General features: G+C 36.3%; 1 protein-coding gene and 1 pseudogene across 1 annotated transcript; both read right to left on the bottom strand.

Moving 5' to 3' along the window:
- Positions 1–2,817: 2,817 nt before the first annotated feature.
- LOC129629090 (olfactory receptor 51L1-like) lies at positions 2,818–3,875 on the bottom strand (annotated as a pseudogene).
- An 11,555-nt stretch (positions 3,876–15,430) lies between these two features.
- LOC129629088 (olfactory receptor 51L1-like) lies at positions 15,431–16,951 on the bottom strand. The gene has a single exon (XM_055548869.1). The coding sequence runs from the start codon at positions 16,388–16,390 to the stop codon at positions 15,431–15,433; it is 960 nt and encodes a 319-aa protein (XP_055404844.1). The 5' UTR covers positions 16,391–16,951.
- Positions 16,952–19,052: the final 2,101 nt, after the last annotated feature.

The following is a 19,052-nucleotide window of genomic DNA, read 5'->3' as shown; positions in this document are numbered from 1 at the left end:
AACCCCAGGAGATGGTGAGGCACAGGGAGGCCTGGTGTGCTGCAGTTCATGGGGTCACAAAGAGTCAGACAAGACTTAGTGACTGAACATTACTATATATTACAATATGAGTAAGAGTGTCTCTTAATTTATAAGTCGAAGTACAAATGAGATAGATGCTTAAATCATATTATTGTGAATTTGGGGAAGGACAAGAGGCCTTCCTCTTTCAATAACAGTATCTACTTGCTGGGACTCTAGCTTTTGTTAAATTTTTAAAAACAAGACAGTGCTTCTGTTCTCAGTTCATAATACAAACTTGATATCCATTCATTGGATATCAAGTGATATCATTGGAGTGATAGTCAATCACTCCCGTCTTCAATTACTATATTTTATAAGGAGAGTTATCTTAATTTTGATAATATGTGTTTTTTTAGTGTGTTTAGTAAAGTATACTTTATGAATATGTGTGTCGACTGCTCAGTCATTTCTGATTCTTTGCAACCCCATGGACTATAGCCTTCCAGGATCCTCTGTCCATGGTATTTTGCTGGCAAGAATACTGGAGTGGGTTGCCATTCCCTTTTCTAGGGGATTTTCCCAACCCAGGGATCAAACCTGGATCTCCTGCATTGAAGGCAGATTCTTTACCATCTGAGCTACAAGGGAAGGCCCGTTTATGAATATAAAGTACCTCTAATAATATATCTTAAGAAATATATAGAAGATAACAATTTGTAAACTCAAAAGTTGGCCTGTATATTTACATACTCATTTGTATATTTTTGTATTTGTGTGCAATGCAAAATCTAAGATTCAATGGTTTAAATATATTTGTTAGCTAAAAAAATGATAAAATTTTTCATTTTTCGGAGCAGAAGCATTATGATAAGTATTCAGCAAGCAGAAACTAAAAATATATTTTGAATTTGAAGGTTTTATAGAATGGCTATAGTTAATTGAAGTCGCTCAGTCGTGTCCAACTCTTTGAGACCCTGTGGACTGTAGCCTATTAGGCTCCTCTGTCCATGGGATTCTCCAGGCAAGGATACTGGAGTGGGTTGCCATTTCCTTCTCCAGAGGTCTTCTGGACCCAGGGATCGAACCCTGGTCTCCCACATTGCAGGCAGATGCTTTAACCACTGAGCCACCAGGGAAGCCTGATATACTTATATGGTATACAGCAAATGATAATGTTCACATTGTCTTCCAATATGTATTTCTATTAATTTAATTTTATTTATTTACTGTAGGAAATATTATCTAAATTTGATGTTCATATATCTTGCTTTATTTTTACTTGATAACTGAAAGTGCTGAAGGAGAAGAGTATTTAGAAGTAGAGTCAAGAAATAGGATAAGAGGGATGGAAACAGATATAACTGAATTAAAACTAGGGAACAGAAATAAGTCATGGAAAGTCTTAGATGTCCTTCACAGGTTTGACATTTGAAATGGTAATTTCAAGTTAATAATACCTTTTTTGTCATGTGAAATGTGGGCTTATGACAGGTGAAATCTCTTTCTAAAATATATTTTTTTTAATCCAATAAAACTAGTCATTCATTATCCAATGATTGATTCATTTCTTTCACTTATGCACTCAATAATTATTAAGTGCATAATTTAAATAAAGATAGTGTTGGTTCTCACAGGTAGCAAGCTGCATGAGACACAGTTCTTAGTGTAGATAGAATAAGATTTGTGAAAACTTATGTATTATTAAGATTAATATACATAAAGTTATAAAGCATCCTTAAAGGCTTTTTTCTTCTTCATTTATTTGTCTTTGAACAAGTGTAGACATGTGAATTAAGAAATTTCAACTAGAATTACAAGTTTCTTATACAACTCTATGCATAGCCATGCACTAGATCATTTGAATAATATGAAAAGACAGTTTATATGCCAAAAGAATTGTAGAAAAAGTAAGATTTATATGTTATGATTCTTACTGTCACAAACATAAGTAGCTACACTTCAGTCAGTTAGATTTTTTATGTTTGAATACTATATCCTAAATTATTGTTAGATACACTTAATCCAGTGGATTATAATTACTGGCTTCATAAGACATCTCAGGGATTTCAAAAACTACTGAGTTTCAGCTTTCTGTAAGATTATAATTATTTCAGAAAGTTAAGTTAAAAATGATGGTTGCCCATTTCTATACCTCGAGAAATTCAATTTCCTGAGAAAATACAGAGCATGTGTATAAAATTTTAAAAGATGCTTCTGATGCACTATGAAGATAGATAAAATGCTGTGAGCTCTAATATAATTTATATCAAGATATGATCATTACCATCTTTAATAAAAGTAACTTCAGCAGACTTACACACTTATAACAAGAAAGATAATGTAAGATTCCCAGACAAAGGCAGTATGTCAAGAAGCACAGAAATATGGGTTTAGAATGATCAAGGAAAACTTTATGGATAGGAAACCATGAATCAGGGTTAGGATTAGAAATGAGAGACAATAGATTTAAATGGTATCTAACATATTGTATTCCAACATATTCATGCGTAGAGGAGATTTAGGAAACACGTATTAAGTCAGTCTGTATAATCCCAGTGGACACCAACTCTCTAATTTAGGACATCTGCAGGATGTAATGTCAATTTTATTTGTGTCCTTTTCGGTAATATTTTATTGGCAATTCTGGTGCCAACATAGCATGTAGAAAAATCACTATATATTTACAAACTTAATATTTATGCCATCATTGTCTTGAGGACAAACCTACATCACGGAAGAACTGACAGTAAGTGTGGACATTCACTATGTGTTTTCACACTTAACGTTGATGCCATCATTGACTTGAGGACATGTCTACATCACAGAAGAACTGATTCTTAGGAGGAAAAGCAGGTGGAGAATTCCTTGGTGGATCTTCTTGGTCTACACACTATAGATGACTGGATTGAGCACAGGTGGAACTAGCAGGTAGATATGAGCCATGAAGATGTGGATGAGAGAGGATGAGTGTTTGGCAAAATGATGGACAATAGAGAGCCCAGTCATAGGCACGTAAAGAATAAGTACAGCACAGATGCGGGATGCACATGTGTTGAGGGCCTTAAATCTCCCTTCCTGAGATGAAATGTTTAATATTGAGTGAAGGATGAAAACATAAGACACAAAAATACCCAGGGAGTCCATTCCCCACAGCAAAATGATCAGAACTAACCCATAAATAACATTAAATGTGGTGTCAGCAAAAGCAAGGCAGATCACGTCCTGGTGCAGACAGTAAGAATGAGAAAGGATGTGAGAATGGCAGAAGGGAAAGAAGGACAGCCGGGTGAGAAGTGGAATCACAGGAAGGTCACTTCTAAGCAGGCTACAATTCCAATTTTAGTGATGAGTGTAGGAGTGAGAATGGTGGCATATCTTAGTGGGTGGCAGATGGCCACATATCGGTCAAGGGCCATGGCCAAGAGCACAGATGATTCAGTGAAGGAGAATGTGTGAATTAAAAACATTTGGACTACACAAGTGTTGAACTGGATCTCCCCGAATATGGACCACAGCACCCTGAAGAGCGATATCATTGTGGGCAAGGACATGCCCATGTCAGTGAGAGAAAGCATGGCCAAGAAGTAGTACATGGGCTCGTGGAGCCTGGGGTCTGTCTGGACAATATGTAGGATAGTACAGTTGCCCATGATTCCAACAAGAAAGAGGAGACAGAATGGGATGGAAATCCAGTGGTGAAATTCCTCATATCCAGGGATACCTGTGAGATAGAAGGTGGAGGCCAGGATATTGCTGGAGTTTGCAGTTGCCATAGGGCTTACTGTTAAACCACAATCCAGATTCACAATCACACTCCAGAGGGGGAACAAATGATAAGATCAGCACCTGTGTCACAAAAACAAAACAAAACTTCAGTCTGTCCTATAATCTCTCCTAGATTTACCCTCATAGTTTTGCTTTGTTTTTCTTCATTTCATTGCTCAATGTCATTAGTTAAGAAAAACATCCACTCTTATAACCATAACAACTTTCCCTTCTCTTCAGATGCAAAACTATTAACATGCTGTTTGAACATGCACAAATTCCTTCTAAAAACACTACCCCCCCAGAGCAGCACACACAAAACCACTGTAGATTACATTAGTAAATAATACTTTTCTTTAGAACAATCTTGACCAGAGTTACTGGTCTTATATTAGTCTGCTTTGAAAAAAAGAAAAAATACTCCTGCAATGACTTATATAAATGTCTTTGAGCTTGATATCTTTTTCAGCAATACTAGACTATCATGCAAGGCATCTCTACAGTATTCAGGCAAGATTTGGTCAGGATGTTTTTTATTCTTACTAAACTTATCTCCAACTATATAACTGATACCACAGTGATGGCATCCACATATGCGTGCTAAGTTGTTTCCAGCATGTCCTACTTTTTGTGACCCTATGGACTGGGACCTGCCAGTCTCATCTGTCCAGGTGACATTCCAAGCAAGAATACTGGAGTGGATTGTCATATCCTCCTCCAGAAGATCTTCTTGACCCAGAGATTGAACCCACGATTCTTAGGTCTCCTAATTTGGCAGGCAGGTTCTGTAACACTAGCGCCACCTAGGTGATTGATAACAAGGGAATGGAAGCCACATAGAATCAACTCTGATATCAATATGTTCCTGGATGAGCATCTCCTTGAGACAAATATAGCTTAAGATGATTTAGTAGAATGTGTAGAATTTAAAATTTATAATAATAAAATATATAATTTTTATATGTGATGTTAAGCAAACTATAATTGATTTTGAATCTGATTTAAAAGATTCAGAACATTCTTCCTGTTATGTTTCAGAACTAATTAATCATTTAGAGACTGATTCTTTCTACCAAAACTACAAAACAAAAGATATAGGGGTTTTTGAGAGAGTAGAAATTTATCCTTCAAAGCAAAAACAAGAAAGAAAACAACAAAAACAAAAGTAAAATGCACAAAAAATGTCTACTGGCATCTGACCTCCACACCAAAGCTCTTCTGCTCAAATGAGAAAATATATCTTCCCCCTCTAGATTCCAGGATTTCTTCTGTGGTCAAGAAAGACATTATTAAGAAAGGTGAGCCATTTCTTAAACTCCACTTGCTCATCAACTGCCCAGCCTCCATGCTCACCAAAATATTGGTTTAGGAATTTAAACTCTATGGGACAAATTACCTTTCACTGTAAACTAATAAATCAGCATCTTCTGTCTTGGAAAGTCTTCTTTGACATTCTGTGACATGAAATCCCCTAAGTGTCCCCTGCTGCTAAGTCGTTTCAGTCGTGTCCGACTCTGTGCGACCCCATAGACAGCAGCCAACCAGGGTCCCCCGTCCCTCGGATTCTCCAGTCAAGAACACTGGAGTGGGTTGCCATTTCCTTCTCCAATGCATGAAAGTGAAAAGTGAAAGTCAAGTCACTCAGTCGTGTCCGACTCTTCGTGACCCCATGCATTGCGGCCCACCAGGCTCCTCCATCCATGGGATTTTCCAGGCAAGAGTACTGGAGTGGGGTCTCCTCTAGTTCCATGTAATATCCTTGATTACAGAAGATATTTCCCCCAAATGTTTAATAATTTTCTAAAAAATACAAGATCCATAATCAAGACATCAAATAAGTAAATTCCAGAAACAAATTCAGTCTTCCTGACTATTCATATTACACTTAGTTCTATTGACATACTATATGAACTGATACTTCTTATGGTCCTGCTATTTAACTTCTCAAATTCCTGTCTATCTCCTCACCTTTCTGTCCAAAATTTCACTGATTATTACTTTCAATGCTCAGAGTGCCCAATATTATTCTTTCTTTTTGATGATTCTTTTCTAATTTCTATTCTATAATAAAAATTTTAAAATCTGGTTCTTTTTATCTTACTGCTTAGTCAATTCAAACCATTTTTCCAGTTTTATAAGTGTTCTCCCCCATTGCCAAGAAGAAATAAACATGAAGTTTCATTGAAAACTGGAAGATACCTGAACTAAAGGTCATTTTTCATCATATCTCTGACCTTCTTCTGAAGTTGAAAGGAGACTGATATATAACATATCTCTTATGTAGAATATATTTCTCTGGCTCTGCAATCACATTAATTTGTTATATTCTGGTTTCAAAGCTTACTCACTTTGCTGCTACTGCTAAGTCACTTCAGTCGTGTCCAACTCTGTGCAACCCCATAGACTGCATCCCACCAGGCTCCCCCGTCCCTGGGATTCTCCAGGCAAGAACACTGGAGTGGGTTGCCCTTTCCTTCTCCAATGCATGAAAGTGAAAAGTGAAAGGGAAGTCACTCAGTCGTGTCTGACTCCCAGCGACCCCATAGACTGCAGCCTACCAAGCTCCTCTGTCCATGGGATTTTCCAGGCAAGAGTACTGAAGTGGAGTGCCATTGCCTTACTCACTTTAATTTAGACCAAATGACTTCTTTTTCTCTCCCTCTTCTGTAGAGGAGTTGTCTCCTCTATAAACTGAAGATAATAATAATTTGATGGAATGTGCTAAGGTGAAGGAGATAATGTGTGTAAACTTGTTGGCATAGAGCCTTTTCTATGATGATGATAGTGATGAAAACGAGAACAATGATGGTGACAACAATAACAATAACACCAACGACTGTTTGATGTATAATGAGAGGAGGAAGACAAGGGGAGACTATGGAGTATCCTCCTCTAGAGGAAACACCATGAATGGCTATGTTAAAAGTGACCTAGATGGTCTGAGAAGTAGAAACTGAACTATATAAGTTTTATTTCCTGTTTATCAACTAAATATTTAGTATAGCCAGAGATATGAATTGCTCCTTAATATTTTTTTTTATTTTAGAATGTTGAGTTTTTTTTTTTAAACTTTACATAACTGTATTAGTTTTGCCAAATATCAAAATGAATCCGCCACAGGTATACCCAGAAATTCCTCTGATCAATATGATGACAGTACATATATACTTTCCATTTTATTCAGTGCCAATTTTGGGGGATAAAAACATCCAAAATAGAAGGAGAAATCTCACCAAGAGTTAAAATGATATCTTTGGGACATCAGTGAAATAGGAATCTGAGCAATCACATTAGCATTCTGATGTTACTGCAACATATATATTCATTATTCTCCATATTCACTGGTATCTGGTCCATCTATTTTTTTCACAGCCCCCATGTTGCAGCACCTGTTTGATTAGACAATCCATTCTCTACTGGTCCTGATGCTCTAGTTTCAAATTCTTTCACATTGCCTTTTGATATTTTCTACATCCCCAGAGTAGGAGGGTGGAGTCTGGAATTAGTTAATAAATTCAACAATATGAATGTCTTAAGGTTTAGAACATAATTGATAATTAATATCATGTTAAAAATCACTGATACATGGGACTAGAAGGGACCTGAAATCTTATCTGCTGTAATCCCACTCTTATTCTGGATTCCTCTTCTGTTATGTCTGGTAATATTCCTTTATGCTGTGTAAACAGTCACGTGCACAGACAGACAGGGGACTACTTGCCATGAAAGTCTAGGGTATATTAGGCAAGTTCTATCTGAAAAACCTATGTCTGGCTTGAATCCTCTGTCTATGGGTATGGACAATACAGATTTGGAGAAAGTATGCACTCTAATAACTTGAGAATCTCTTCCTTCTCAAACCATTCCCCTGGTCCTTCTTCTCACACTTTGGGTGTCTGCCCTGCTCTCTTTGATCTCTCAAGCCCCCTCTGTATTTTCCTATTACCTCCCAGTTTTACTTCTCCCAATCCTCACCTAATGATAGAATAGTTGCTCTTGTCATGAGTGACTGCTCTAATTCTCAAGGAAAGAAGGATGAGTTAATAAGTGTTCCTCCAGTCCTTAGAGATGTGAGTCCCCATGAGAAATGCAGGACCATGCCTGTAACCCTGTCTGCACCACTATTTTACTTTAGGGCCCTTCCCCAAATTCTCTGTTTTCCATTTCCTATAATGCAGTTTGGGAATGCAAAGGCAGGAGGTTATAGAAAGTTCCAAATATTATCACCTCAATGTCTGGAACAAATGTGGTCGTGTGACATGTAATGAAATACTATCTTGCACCCAGAATATGGCAAGGTAACAAAGATACTGGGCTTCCCAAGTGGCTCAGTGGTAAGGAATCTGCCTGCTAATGCAGGAGGCACAGGAAATGTAGGTTTGTTGCTGGGTCAGGGAGATCCCCTAGTTAGGAAATGACAACCCACTTGTCATTCTTGCCTAGAAAATTCCATGGACAGAGGAGACCGGTGGGCTACTGCGCATACAGTCACAAAGAATTGAGAGAATCAATTTCTAGGTAGGTTGATAAGAAGTCCAGGGTCCCTGAGGAGGAGAGAGGGGTCTGGGGCTTTCAAAGAGGAGACAGGGGTCTGGAGTTCTCAAGGAGGAAAAAAGGACAAAAATTTTTCCTACATTGTTTTGTTTTAGTCAATATAACAATGTAGCTTGCTCGAGGATATGTTTTTCCTTCTTAAGACTCTTCTGACTAAGCCTGTCATTTTAAAAATGTATATTGTGGGATTGGGTCTGGTAAGATCTTTCTATTGTTAGTTCTAATTCTGTTATATTAAAGTTCAAATTGTGGAATTGGGTCTGGTAAGACCTTTACAACCTTGAGACATTCTTTTGATTTACTGTAATAACCAATTGAAAAAGTATATAACTCCCTTGCTAAGACTATCAAGGGGGGCACTCTACGTCCCCTTTCTGATGTCTATGTCAGAAGCTTTCTCTGTCCCCTTTTATACTTTAATAAAACTCTGCTACACAAAAGCTCTTGAATGATCAAACTTGGTCCCTTGTCCCGAAGCTAAATCTTCTTTGGAGATCAGGAATCCTTCACCATGAGCTATCAGAGTCAGATAAGCCTGAGTGACTGACAGGCATGCTTGCACTCAATAAAGAATGTTAGCTATGGAGTAGCCAATCAAAGGGACTTATTAAGGACTTAAACTGTTGAGGAACATGGAGTCTACAACCTAAGGGCTGGGAATGACTCAAGTTCAGATCTGTTACCATGCTTACTCACTTGTGTCCAACTCTTTGCAACTGTAGCCCACCAGGTTCCTCTGCCACGGAGATTTTCCAGGCAAGAATACTGGAGTGGGTTGCCATGCCCTCCTCCAGGGAATCTTCCCAACCGAGGGATTGAATCCAGGTATCCTGCATTGCAGGTGGATTCTTTACTGTCTGAGCCACCAGGGAAGCATGCCACCTGGCTAGCCTATCCAACCACCACAAAACAGGACACTTCATTGAAATATTCTGCAAATGTCATGACAGCCAAAGGTAATCTGAATGTCTACAACTTAGGTAGGAAAAGGAGCCAGGCTGCCACAGGACCTCAACAGCAGGAAAGGATGAATTTTTTTAGGTTTGGTGACCCTATCTGGTCTCAGCTACAATGATTGTTGGACAAGGAGTTTAACTGCTCTATATTGGGTCAGATTGCTAATTTGAATCAATATATTTTATTCCTTCTTCTGATTGAATGGGGGTGAAATTATGTCAGGACAAATTCCAAAGAAAAGGAAATTTGTGGTAGTGATCAGGATTATGTTCACTGGATTCATCTGGCACTTTTATGTAAGCACATGCATTTTCCTAACTTAATTTTTCTTATGCCAAACATTCTTGCAAATTGCATTCTATGGTTCATGGGACAAGATTTATCATTTATAAACTTATTTGTCATAATTCTTATAATGTACTTTCTTATCTCCACTATAAAACATTTACCTCTTCTTCATTTATAAAAGAGCTAAAATATTTCTCTGGCATTAGACAGTAAAAAAGTACATGATGAATATAATAGAAACCTATATATGGTCAAGTTGTTGAATTAAATGAATTGGGTGTCTTAAAAATATCTGTACTATTATTCTCTTTATAAATGTACATGGCTTTTTCTCAACTTTCTGGGTAATGAGGTGGTTATCCACACTGTACTTTTTAAAAGATAATGCTTTTATGGTTTAAGTTATTCAAATGACTGAATGACTAAGTGTGCTAATGATGTATTTTGGAACAATGGATGTATAAAAGAAAACACTAAACACTTAAATGGTGAAGGGTGTTATTCTCTATTCTGATTTTGTGCTTTTTTAATTTTTTTTTGTGTTTTGCCACAAAGGGCTTTCTGCAAATAAAGATGATCAATGCATAATCCAAAGAATAACATTTGACATCATGAAAATAATTGTATTGCATTTTTCCTAGTGATAGGAGACTGGAAAAAATGAATTATTATTTGGTCTTCTGGATATCTTACAGATTTTTCAGATAGGCAGACAATACTTTTAGAGGACAAACAAATACTCATGGCTTAATGAAGCATAACAATATGTGTAAGCGTGTCTCAGCGTGTAAGTCTATATAAAAGTGGGTGAGATGCTTATATCATATTATCATAATTCTAGGCAAGAGTAGGAGGGCTTTCACTTTAAGAGAGATAGCTACTTGCTGGAAGGCTGGACTGGACAAAATAATGCTTCCCTTCTCAGTTCATAATATAGCTGTGGCATCTATTCCTTTGTTCAGTCATTCATTCATCTGTATATTCAAAACTCATCTCTGATTCAACAAATTGTACTCCTGGGCAAACACCTGGAGAAAACATGGTTTGAAAGGATACATGAACCCCAATGTTCACTGCAGCACTATTAACAATTGCCACAATGTGAAAGTAACATAAATGTCCATAGGCAGATGAATGGATAAAGAAGATGTTGTACATACATAAAATAGAATATTATTCAGCCATTAAAATAACAAAATAATGCCATTTGCAGCAACTTAGATGGACCTGGAGATTATCATTCCAAATGAGGTAAACCAGACAAAGGCTGATATTGCTATAATATTACAGCAATTATAATATTATATTGCATGTAAGCTATATGATATTGCTTACATGCAGAATAAAAAAAATACAAATGAACTTATTTACAAAACAGAAACAGACACACAGACTTAGAGAACAAACTCATTGTTACAAGTTGGGGGAGAGAGGGAGTTTGGGATTGACATGTACACACAGCTATTTTGAAAATAGATAACCCAGTATAACACAGGGACCTCTGGTCAATATTCAATAGAAACCTAATAGAAAAAGAATTTAAAAAAGAATAGATACATGTGTCTGTATAACTGAATTACTTTGCTGCAACATTATTAATCAAATATACTCCAATAAAAATACAAATTAAAAAATGAAAAGAATAAAATACTTAGGAATAAATTTACTTAAAGAAACAAAAGACTTATATATAGGAAAAACTATAAAACACTGATGAAAGAAATCAAAGATGACACAAATAGATGAAGAAATATACCATGTTTATGGATTTGAAGAATCAATATAGTGAAAATGAGTATACAACCCAAAGCAATCTATAGATTCAATGCAATCCCTATCAAGCTACCAAAGGTGTTTTTCACAGAACTAGAACAAATAATTTCACAGTTTGTATGGAAATATAAAATACCTCAAATAGCCAAAGCAATTTTGAGAAAGAAGAATGGAACTGGAAGAATCAACCTTCCTGACTTCAGACTATACTAAAAAGCTACAGTCATTAAGACAATATGGTACTGGCACAAAGAGAGATATATAGATCAGTGGAACAAAATAGAAAGACCAGAGATAAATCCACACAGTATGGACAAAGAAGGCAAAAATATACAATAGAGAAACAATAATCTCTTTAACAAGTGGTGCTAGGAAAACTGGTCAACCACCTGTAAAAGAATCATACACAAAAATAAACTCAAAATGGATTAAAGATCTAAATGTAAGACCAGAAACTATAAAACTCCTAGAGGAAAACACAGGCAGAACACTCTCTAACATAAGTCACAGAAATATCCTTTATGATCCACCTCCCAGAATATTGGAAATAAAAGCAAAAATAAACAAATGGGACCTAATTAAAATTAAAATCTTCTGCATAACAAAGGGAAATATAAGCAAAGTGAAAAGGCAGCCTTCAGAATGGGAGAAAATAATAGCAAATGAAGCCACTGACAAAGAATTAATTTCCAAAACATATAAGCAACTCATGAAGCTCAAAACAAGAAAAATAAATGACTCAATCAAAAAATGGGCCAAAAATCTAAACAGACTTTTCTCCAAAGGAGACATACAGATGGCTAAGAAACACATAAAAAGATGTTCAACATCACTCATTATCAGAGAAATGCAAATTAAAACCACTATGAGGTACTGTCTCACCCTGGTCAGAATGACAGCCATCAGAATGTCTACAAGCAATAAATGCTGGAGAGGGTATGGAGAAAAGGGAACCTGCTTACATTGTTGGTGGAAATGCAAACTAATAGAGCCACTATGGAGAACAGTGTGGAGATTCCTTAAAGAACTGGAAATAGAACTGCCATATGACCCAGCAATCCTACTGCTGGGCATACACACAAGGAAACCAGAATTGAAAGAGACACATGTACCCCAATGTTCAACACAGCACTGTTTACAATAGCTAAGACATGGAAGCAACCTAGATGTCTATCCACAGATGAATGGATAAGGAAGCTGTGGTACAGATACACAATGGAATAGTACTCAGCTATAAAAATGAACAAATTTGAGTCAGTTCTAATGAGGTGGATGAAACTGGACCCTGTTATACAGAGTGTCATGTCCGACTCTTTGTGACTCCATGGATTGTATAGTTCATGGAATTCTCCAGGCCAGAACACTGGAGTGGGTAACCCTTCCCTTCTCCAGGGGGTCTCTCCAACCCAGGGATCGAACCCATGTTTCCCACATTGCAGGCGGATTCTTTACCAGCTGAACCATAAGGGAAGCCCATACAGAGTGAAGTAAGCCAGAAAGAGAAACACCAATACAGTATATTAACACATATACATGGAATTTAGAAAGACAGTAATGGTGACCCTATATGCAAGACAGCAAAGAGACACAGATGTAAAGACAGGCTTTTGGACTGTGTGGGAGAAGGTAAGGGTGGCACGACATGAGAGAACAGCATTGAAACATTTATATCAACCATAAGTAAAATAGATGACCAGTGTAAGTTCAATGCATGAAGCAGGTCACTCAAAGCTGGTGCTCTGTGACAACCCAAGGGATAGGGTGGGAGGGAGTGGGAGGGGGATTCAGGATGTGGGGACACATGTAAACCTATGGCTGATTCATGTCAATGTATGGCAAAAACCACAATATTGTAAAGTAATTGTCCTCCAGTTAAAATAAATAAATTAATTAATTTAAAAATAAAAATAAAAAATAAAATGACACCTCTACACCAACTAAATTCTTCTAGGAAGAATTATCTTAATTTTGAGAATAGGTATTTCTAAATGTTTTTTGTAAAATATATTTCATGAAAATCATGTAACTAGTGATACACTGTAAGAGTTAGAATGTGCTCAGTCACTCATTCATACCTGACACTTTGCGACCCCATGAACTGTAGCCGGCCACGTTCTTCTGTCCATGGGATTTTCCAGGCAAGAATATCGGAGTGGGTTGCCATTTCCTTCTCCAAGAGTTAGTATAGAGGGTGATATTTTGTAAATTAAAAACTTAGATTATCTATGTAGATGTTCATTTAAAATAATTTTACTGGCATGCGAAATGCAAAATTTAAGATGCAATGGTTTGAATATATGTTAAGGAAAAACTTTAAAATGTTTCATTTTTTGGAGCAGAAGCATTAGGAAAGATATGATCAGCATATCTTTTTAAAAATGTAAAATTAAAAATAAATTAAAAATATTAAAATATTATAAATACATTTTGTATTTGAAGGTATCATATGAAGGATGAATATAAATATTTAAATGTTGCTTGTACATCTGGAATTAACATTCACATTTCTCATTTTTTATTTTTCATATTAATTTTATTTTACTTATTTACTATAGGGAATATTATCTAAGTCTGATGTTCACATATCTTTATTTTTATTTGTTGATGTTTCAGACAAGGTGAATGTGCTAAAGGAGAGGGATAATTAGAATTAAGAAATAGGATAAACATGGATAGGAACAGACATAACTGAATTTAAACCAGGGAAAAGATATAAGCTAATGGAAATTCTAGGTGTATTCCATATGCCTGACATCTGAAATCATAATTTAAAGTTTGTAAGATATGTTTTATTATAGGAAATATGGGTTCATGAGAGGTCAAATTTTTCACTCCAAGTTTTTTAAAAAATCCAATCCAAATGAGTCAGTCTTTATTCAATGATTGATTCACTTCTATATAACTTATGCATTAAATAATTATTAAGTGACTCTTTTACACTAAACATAATGTTGATTTTCACAGGTAGCAAAGTCCTTGAGACACAGTTCCTACAGTTACAGAATAAGATTTGTGAAAATATACTACCTATCATTAAGACCAATATAAAACCTGGGAGTTACAAAGCATTCTTAAAGTTTTATTTTCTGCTTCATTTCTTTCTTCTATTTCAGTAAGTACAGACATTTGAACTAAGACATTTCAATTAAATTTGCAAGTTTGTTAATACAACTCTGTGCACAGCTATGCATTCAATAATTTCAGAGAAATGTGAAGACAGTTTATACATTGAAAAGAGTTCTAGATAAAAATTGAGATCTGTATTACCTGTTTCCTACTACTATAAACTTATAAGTATCTACATCTCAGTGAGTTAGATTTTTTTATGTTTAAATACTATATCCTAAATTATTATTAGACACATCTAATCCAGTAGATTAAATAATCACTGGTTTCACATGACATTATCTCAGGGACATAAAAAATCACTGAGTTTGGCTTTCTGAAAGAGTAAGAGTAATTCTAAAAATTAAATAAAACTATGAAAGTTGCCCCTTTCTATTCCTGATGAAACTAAATGTCCTCAGAAAGAAAAGAACATGTGAGTAAAATTTTAAAAGATGATGCTGATGGACCATAAAAGTTCAAAAATTTCCTTTTTGAAACCTAATATGCTCTTACATCAAGGTAAGGTTTTTTTTTCCATTTTAAGAAAGTTAGCATAAGTAGATTTACAAACACATTTATATAATGAGAAAGGTAATATAAGATTCCCTGACAAATATAGTGTATCAAGAAGCAAAGAAATATGGGTTTAGAATAAACAAGGAAAACTTCATGGACAATCAGCACTGAATCAGGATAGGATTACAAATGAGAAACCACAGATGGAAGTGATTTCCAACACACTCTGCTCCAACACATTCATACTTGGAATTTAGGAAGTTCATGTTAAGTCAGTCTATTATAAATCCAGTAGACACCACCTCTCTCCTTTAGGATTTTTCACAATGTACTGTCAGAACTATTTCAGCTTTTTTTTTTTTTAAGTAATCTTTTATTGGTAACTCTGGTGCCAACATAGAGAGCAGACAAATCACTATATATTTACAAACTTAATATTCATGTCATCACTGTGTTGAAGACAAACCTACATCAGAAAAGAACTGAGTTTTAGGGGGAAAAGCAGGCGGAGAATTCCTTGGCGGATCTGCTTTGTCTTCACACTATAGATAATTGGGTTGAGCACAGGTGGAACTAGCAGGTAGATATGAGCCATGAAGATGTGGATGAGAGGGGATGAGTGTTTGGCAAAACGATGGACAATAGAGAGCCCAATCATAGGCACATAAAGAATAAGGACAGCACAGATGTGGGATGCACATGTGTTGAGGGCCTTAAATCTTCCCTCCTGAGATGAAATGTTTAATACTGAGTGAAGGATGAAAACATAAGACACAAAAATACCCAGAGAGTCCATTCCCCACAGTAAAGTGATCATAACCATTCCATATATAATGTTAAACTTGGTGTCAGCACAGGCAAGGCGGATCATATCCTGGTGCAGACAGTAAGAATGAGAAAGGACGTGAGAATGGCAGAAGGGAAAGAAGGCCAGCCGGGCCACATTTGGAATCACAGGAAGGGCACTTCTAAGCAGGGCTGCAATTCCAATTTTAGTGATGAGTGTAGGAGTGAGAATGGTGGCATATCTTAGTGGGTGGCAGATGGCCACATATCGGTCAAGGGCCATGGCCAAGAGCACAGATGATTCAGTGAAGGAGAAAGTGTGAATGAAAAACATTTGGACTACACAAGTGTTGAACTGGATCTCCCTGGATATGGACCACAGCACCCTGAAGAGCGATATCATTGTGGGCAAGGACATGCCCATATCAGTGAGAGAAAGCATGGCCAAGAAGTAGTACATGGGCTCGTGGAGCCTGAGGTCTGTCCGGACAATATGTAGGATAGTACAGTTGCCCATGATTCCAACAAGGTAGAGGAGACAGAATGGGATGGAAATCCAGTGGTGAAATTCCTCATATCCAGGGATACCTGTGAGATAGAAGGTGGAGGCCAGGATATTGCTGGAGTTTGCAGCTGCCATAGGGCTTACTGTTAAACCACAATCCAGATTCACAATCACACTCCAGAGGGGGAACAAATGATAAGATCAGCACCTGTGTCACAAAAACAAAACAAAACTTCAGTCTGTCCTATAATCACTCCTAGATTTACCCTCATAGTTTTGCTTTGTCATTCTTAATTTCTTTGCTGAGTGTTGTCCGTTAAGTAAAACATCCAGTTTTATAACCACAAGGATCTTCCCTTCTTCCTCTCAAATGCAAATGTATTATCATGTTCTATGAATATGGGTAGTCTCCTTCTAAAGACACTACCCAGAACAGTACACACAAAACCCATTCTAGACTACATCTTTATTTTCATACTTTTCTTCAGGAAGATCCTCAACCAGAGTCATTGGCCATACGTTAGAACTTTTTCTTTAAAAAAAATGACTTGGGCAGTGACTTACATGAAATGGCTTTTCTGTCTTAGCTTGATAGATTTTTCAGTAATATTAGAAAACCATGCAAAGCATATTACAGAATTCAGGTAAGTATTGATCAGCATGGTTTTTGCTCTTACTGACCTATCTCTGGCTATATAAGTGATGCCACAGGGTTGGTACCCAGTGAAAATCAACTCTAATATCAATCTAGTATCAGGCTAGTATCCCCAAGAGCTAAACATAAGTTAGGATAGACAGAATAATGTATGATTTTTAAAAAGTATAAATATACAATTTTTTATATAATATAAGCAAAGAAGAATTGACTGACTCTGCATTTAAAGAGTCCAAACCTTCTTCCTACTATGTTTAGGAACTGATTTATTATTTAGAGAGAGGCTCTATCTGCAAAAAAAAAAAAAAAAAAAAGGCAAAATAATAGATATATAGGGATTGGGGAAAGATCGAGTAGAAATTCATGATTCATAGCAAAATCAAGAGAAAACAAAATAACAAAAAGAGTGAATGACAAAAAAAATTAAAAAAGCCTACTGTGCCTAATCTTTACACTAAATATTTTATACTTGGATGAATGAGTTAATATATTTTCACCTATTAGATTCCAGTACTTCTTCTGTAGTCAATAGCAATGCCTCTGAAGTAAGAAGATGAGCCATCACTTGCCCTTCTCTTGACAAGCATCCATGCTTACCAAAATTCTAATCCATGGGGCAGATTGCCTCTAACTGTAAATTAATAAATTGTCATCATGCTATCTTGAAAAGTCTACTTTGGCTTTAGGGAGATCAAATCCTCTCAGTCTCCTCTTGCTGTTGTTATTTTAGTTGCTAAGTCAGGTCCGACTCTTTTGTGACTTCATGGACTGTAGCATACCAGGCTCTGTCCATGGGATTTTCCAGGCAAGATTACTGGAATGGGTTGCTGTGTTCCACTTCAGGGGAATTTCCTGACCTAGGGATCGAACCTGTGTCTCCTGCATTGGTAGGAGGATGCTTTACCACTGAGTCACCTGGAAAGACTGCAGTCTCCTCTAGTTACATGTAAAGAAACCCTGACTGCAAAAGATTATTGCCTTGGATGTTTAATAACTTTCTAGGAAATGAAAGATTCATAAGCAAGACACCAAATATGTATACTACAGAAACAATTTCAGGCTTTTTAACTCTTATTACAATTAAGTTCTACACACACACACAGTATGAACTGATACCTCTTACAACCCTGCAATTTAACTCCCCAAATTCCTATCTACTTTATCTTCCTGTCTACACTTGCACTAATTATTACCTTTAATGCCCAGATTTTCCAATATTATCCCTTCTTTTGTTGATTCTTTTCCAATTTCTACACCATAATCCAAATTTAGAAATCTGGTTTTCATTTCATTGCTCACTCGATTTAGAAACTTTTTATGATTTCACAAGGTTTCTTTGAATCAAAAAGGAGTAAACATGAAGTTTCATTGAAAACTGGGAAGATACCTGATCTAGAGTACATCTTTTGTCGTCTTACTGACTCTTCACTGAGATTTTAAGGAGACAGTCATTCAACATCTTCCTTATTTAGAATCTATTTCTCTCCTTCTGCAGTCACTTTAACTTAAGCTGTATTCTGGTTTCAATGTTGTGCTCCGTTTAATTTTGACCAAATCACCTTTTCTTCTCTCTGTACCAAAACTGCCTCCTCTCTGAACTGAAGAAAGTAACAATTTGAAAGGATGTGCTAAGGTAAAAGATATATTGTGTGTAAAATACTTAGCAAAGAGCCTTCTGGATGATGATGATAATGACAACAATGATGATGACAACAGTAACACCAACAAGAATTGTTTAAAGTATAATGGGAGGAGGAATATATGGGGAGACTATGAAGTATCCTCCTTTAGAGGAAACCATCATGAACAACCATCTCACAAGTGACTTAGGTGGCCTGAGAAGTAGAAAGTGAATTGTATCAGTTTCATTTCCTTTTCATCCAGTAAATTTCAGTATAGCCAGAGATATGAATTGCTTCTTAATCATTTTTTTTCTATCCAGAAACTCCTCTGATCATTATGACACAACATATTCACTTCTCATTGTATTCAGTGCCAGATTTGAAAAAAGCAACAACAAAAACTGAGTCCAGGATAGAATGAGAAGTCTCATCAAGAGTAAGCATGAGATCTTTGGAACTTCAGTGAATTAGGAATTTGAGATATTAGCATTCTGAAATTACCACAACATAAATATCCATT

This window comes from Bubalus kerabau, chromosome 15 (assembly GCF_029407905.1).
Source record: "Bubalus kerabau isolate K-KA32 ecotype Philippines breed swamp buffalo chromosome 15, PCC_UOA_SB_1v2, whole genome shotgun sequence".
Lineage (NCBI taxonomy): Eukaryota > Metazoa > Chordata > Mammalia > Artiodactyla > Bovidae > Bubalus > Bubalus kerabau.
This window is presented reverse-complemented; position numbering and strand designations above follow the sequence as displayed.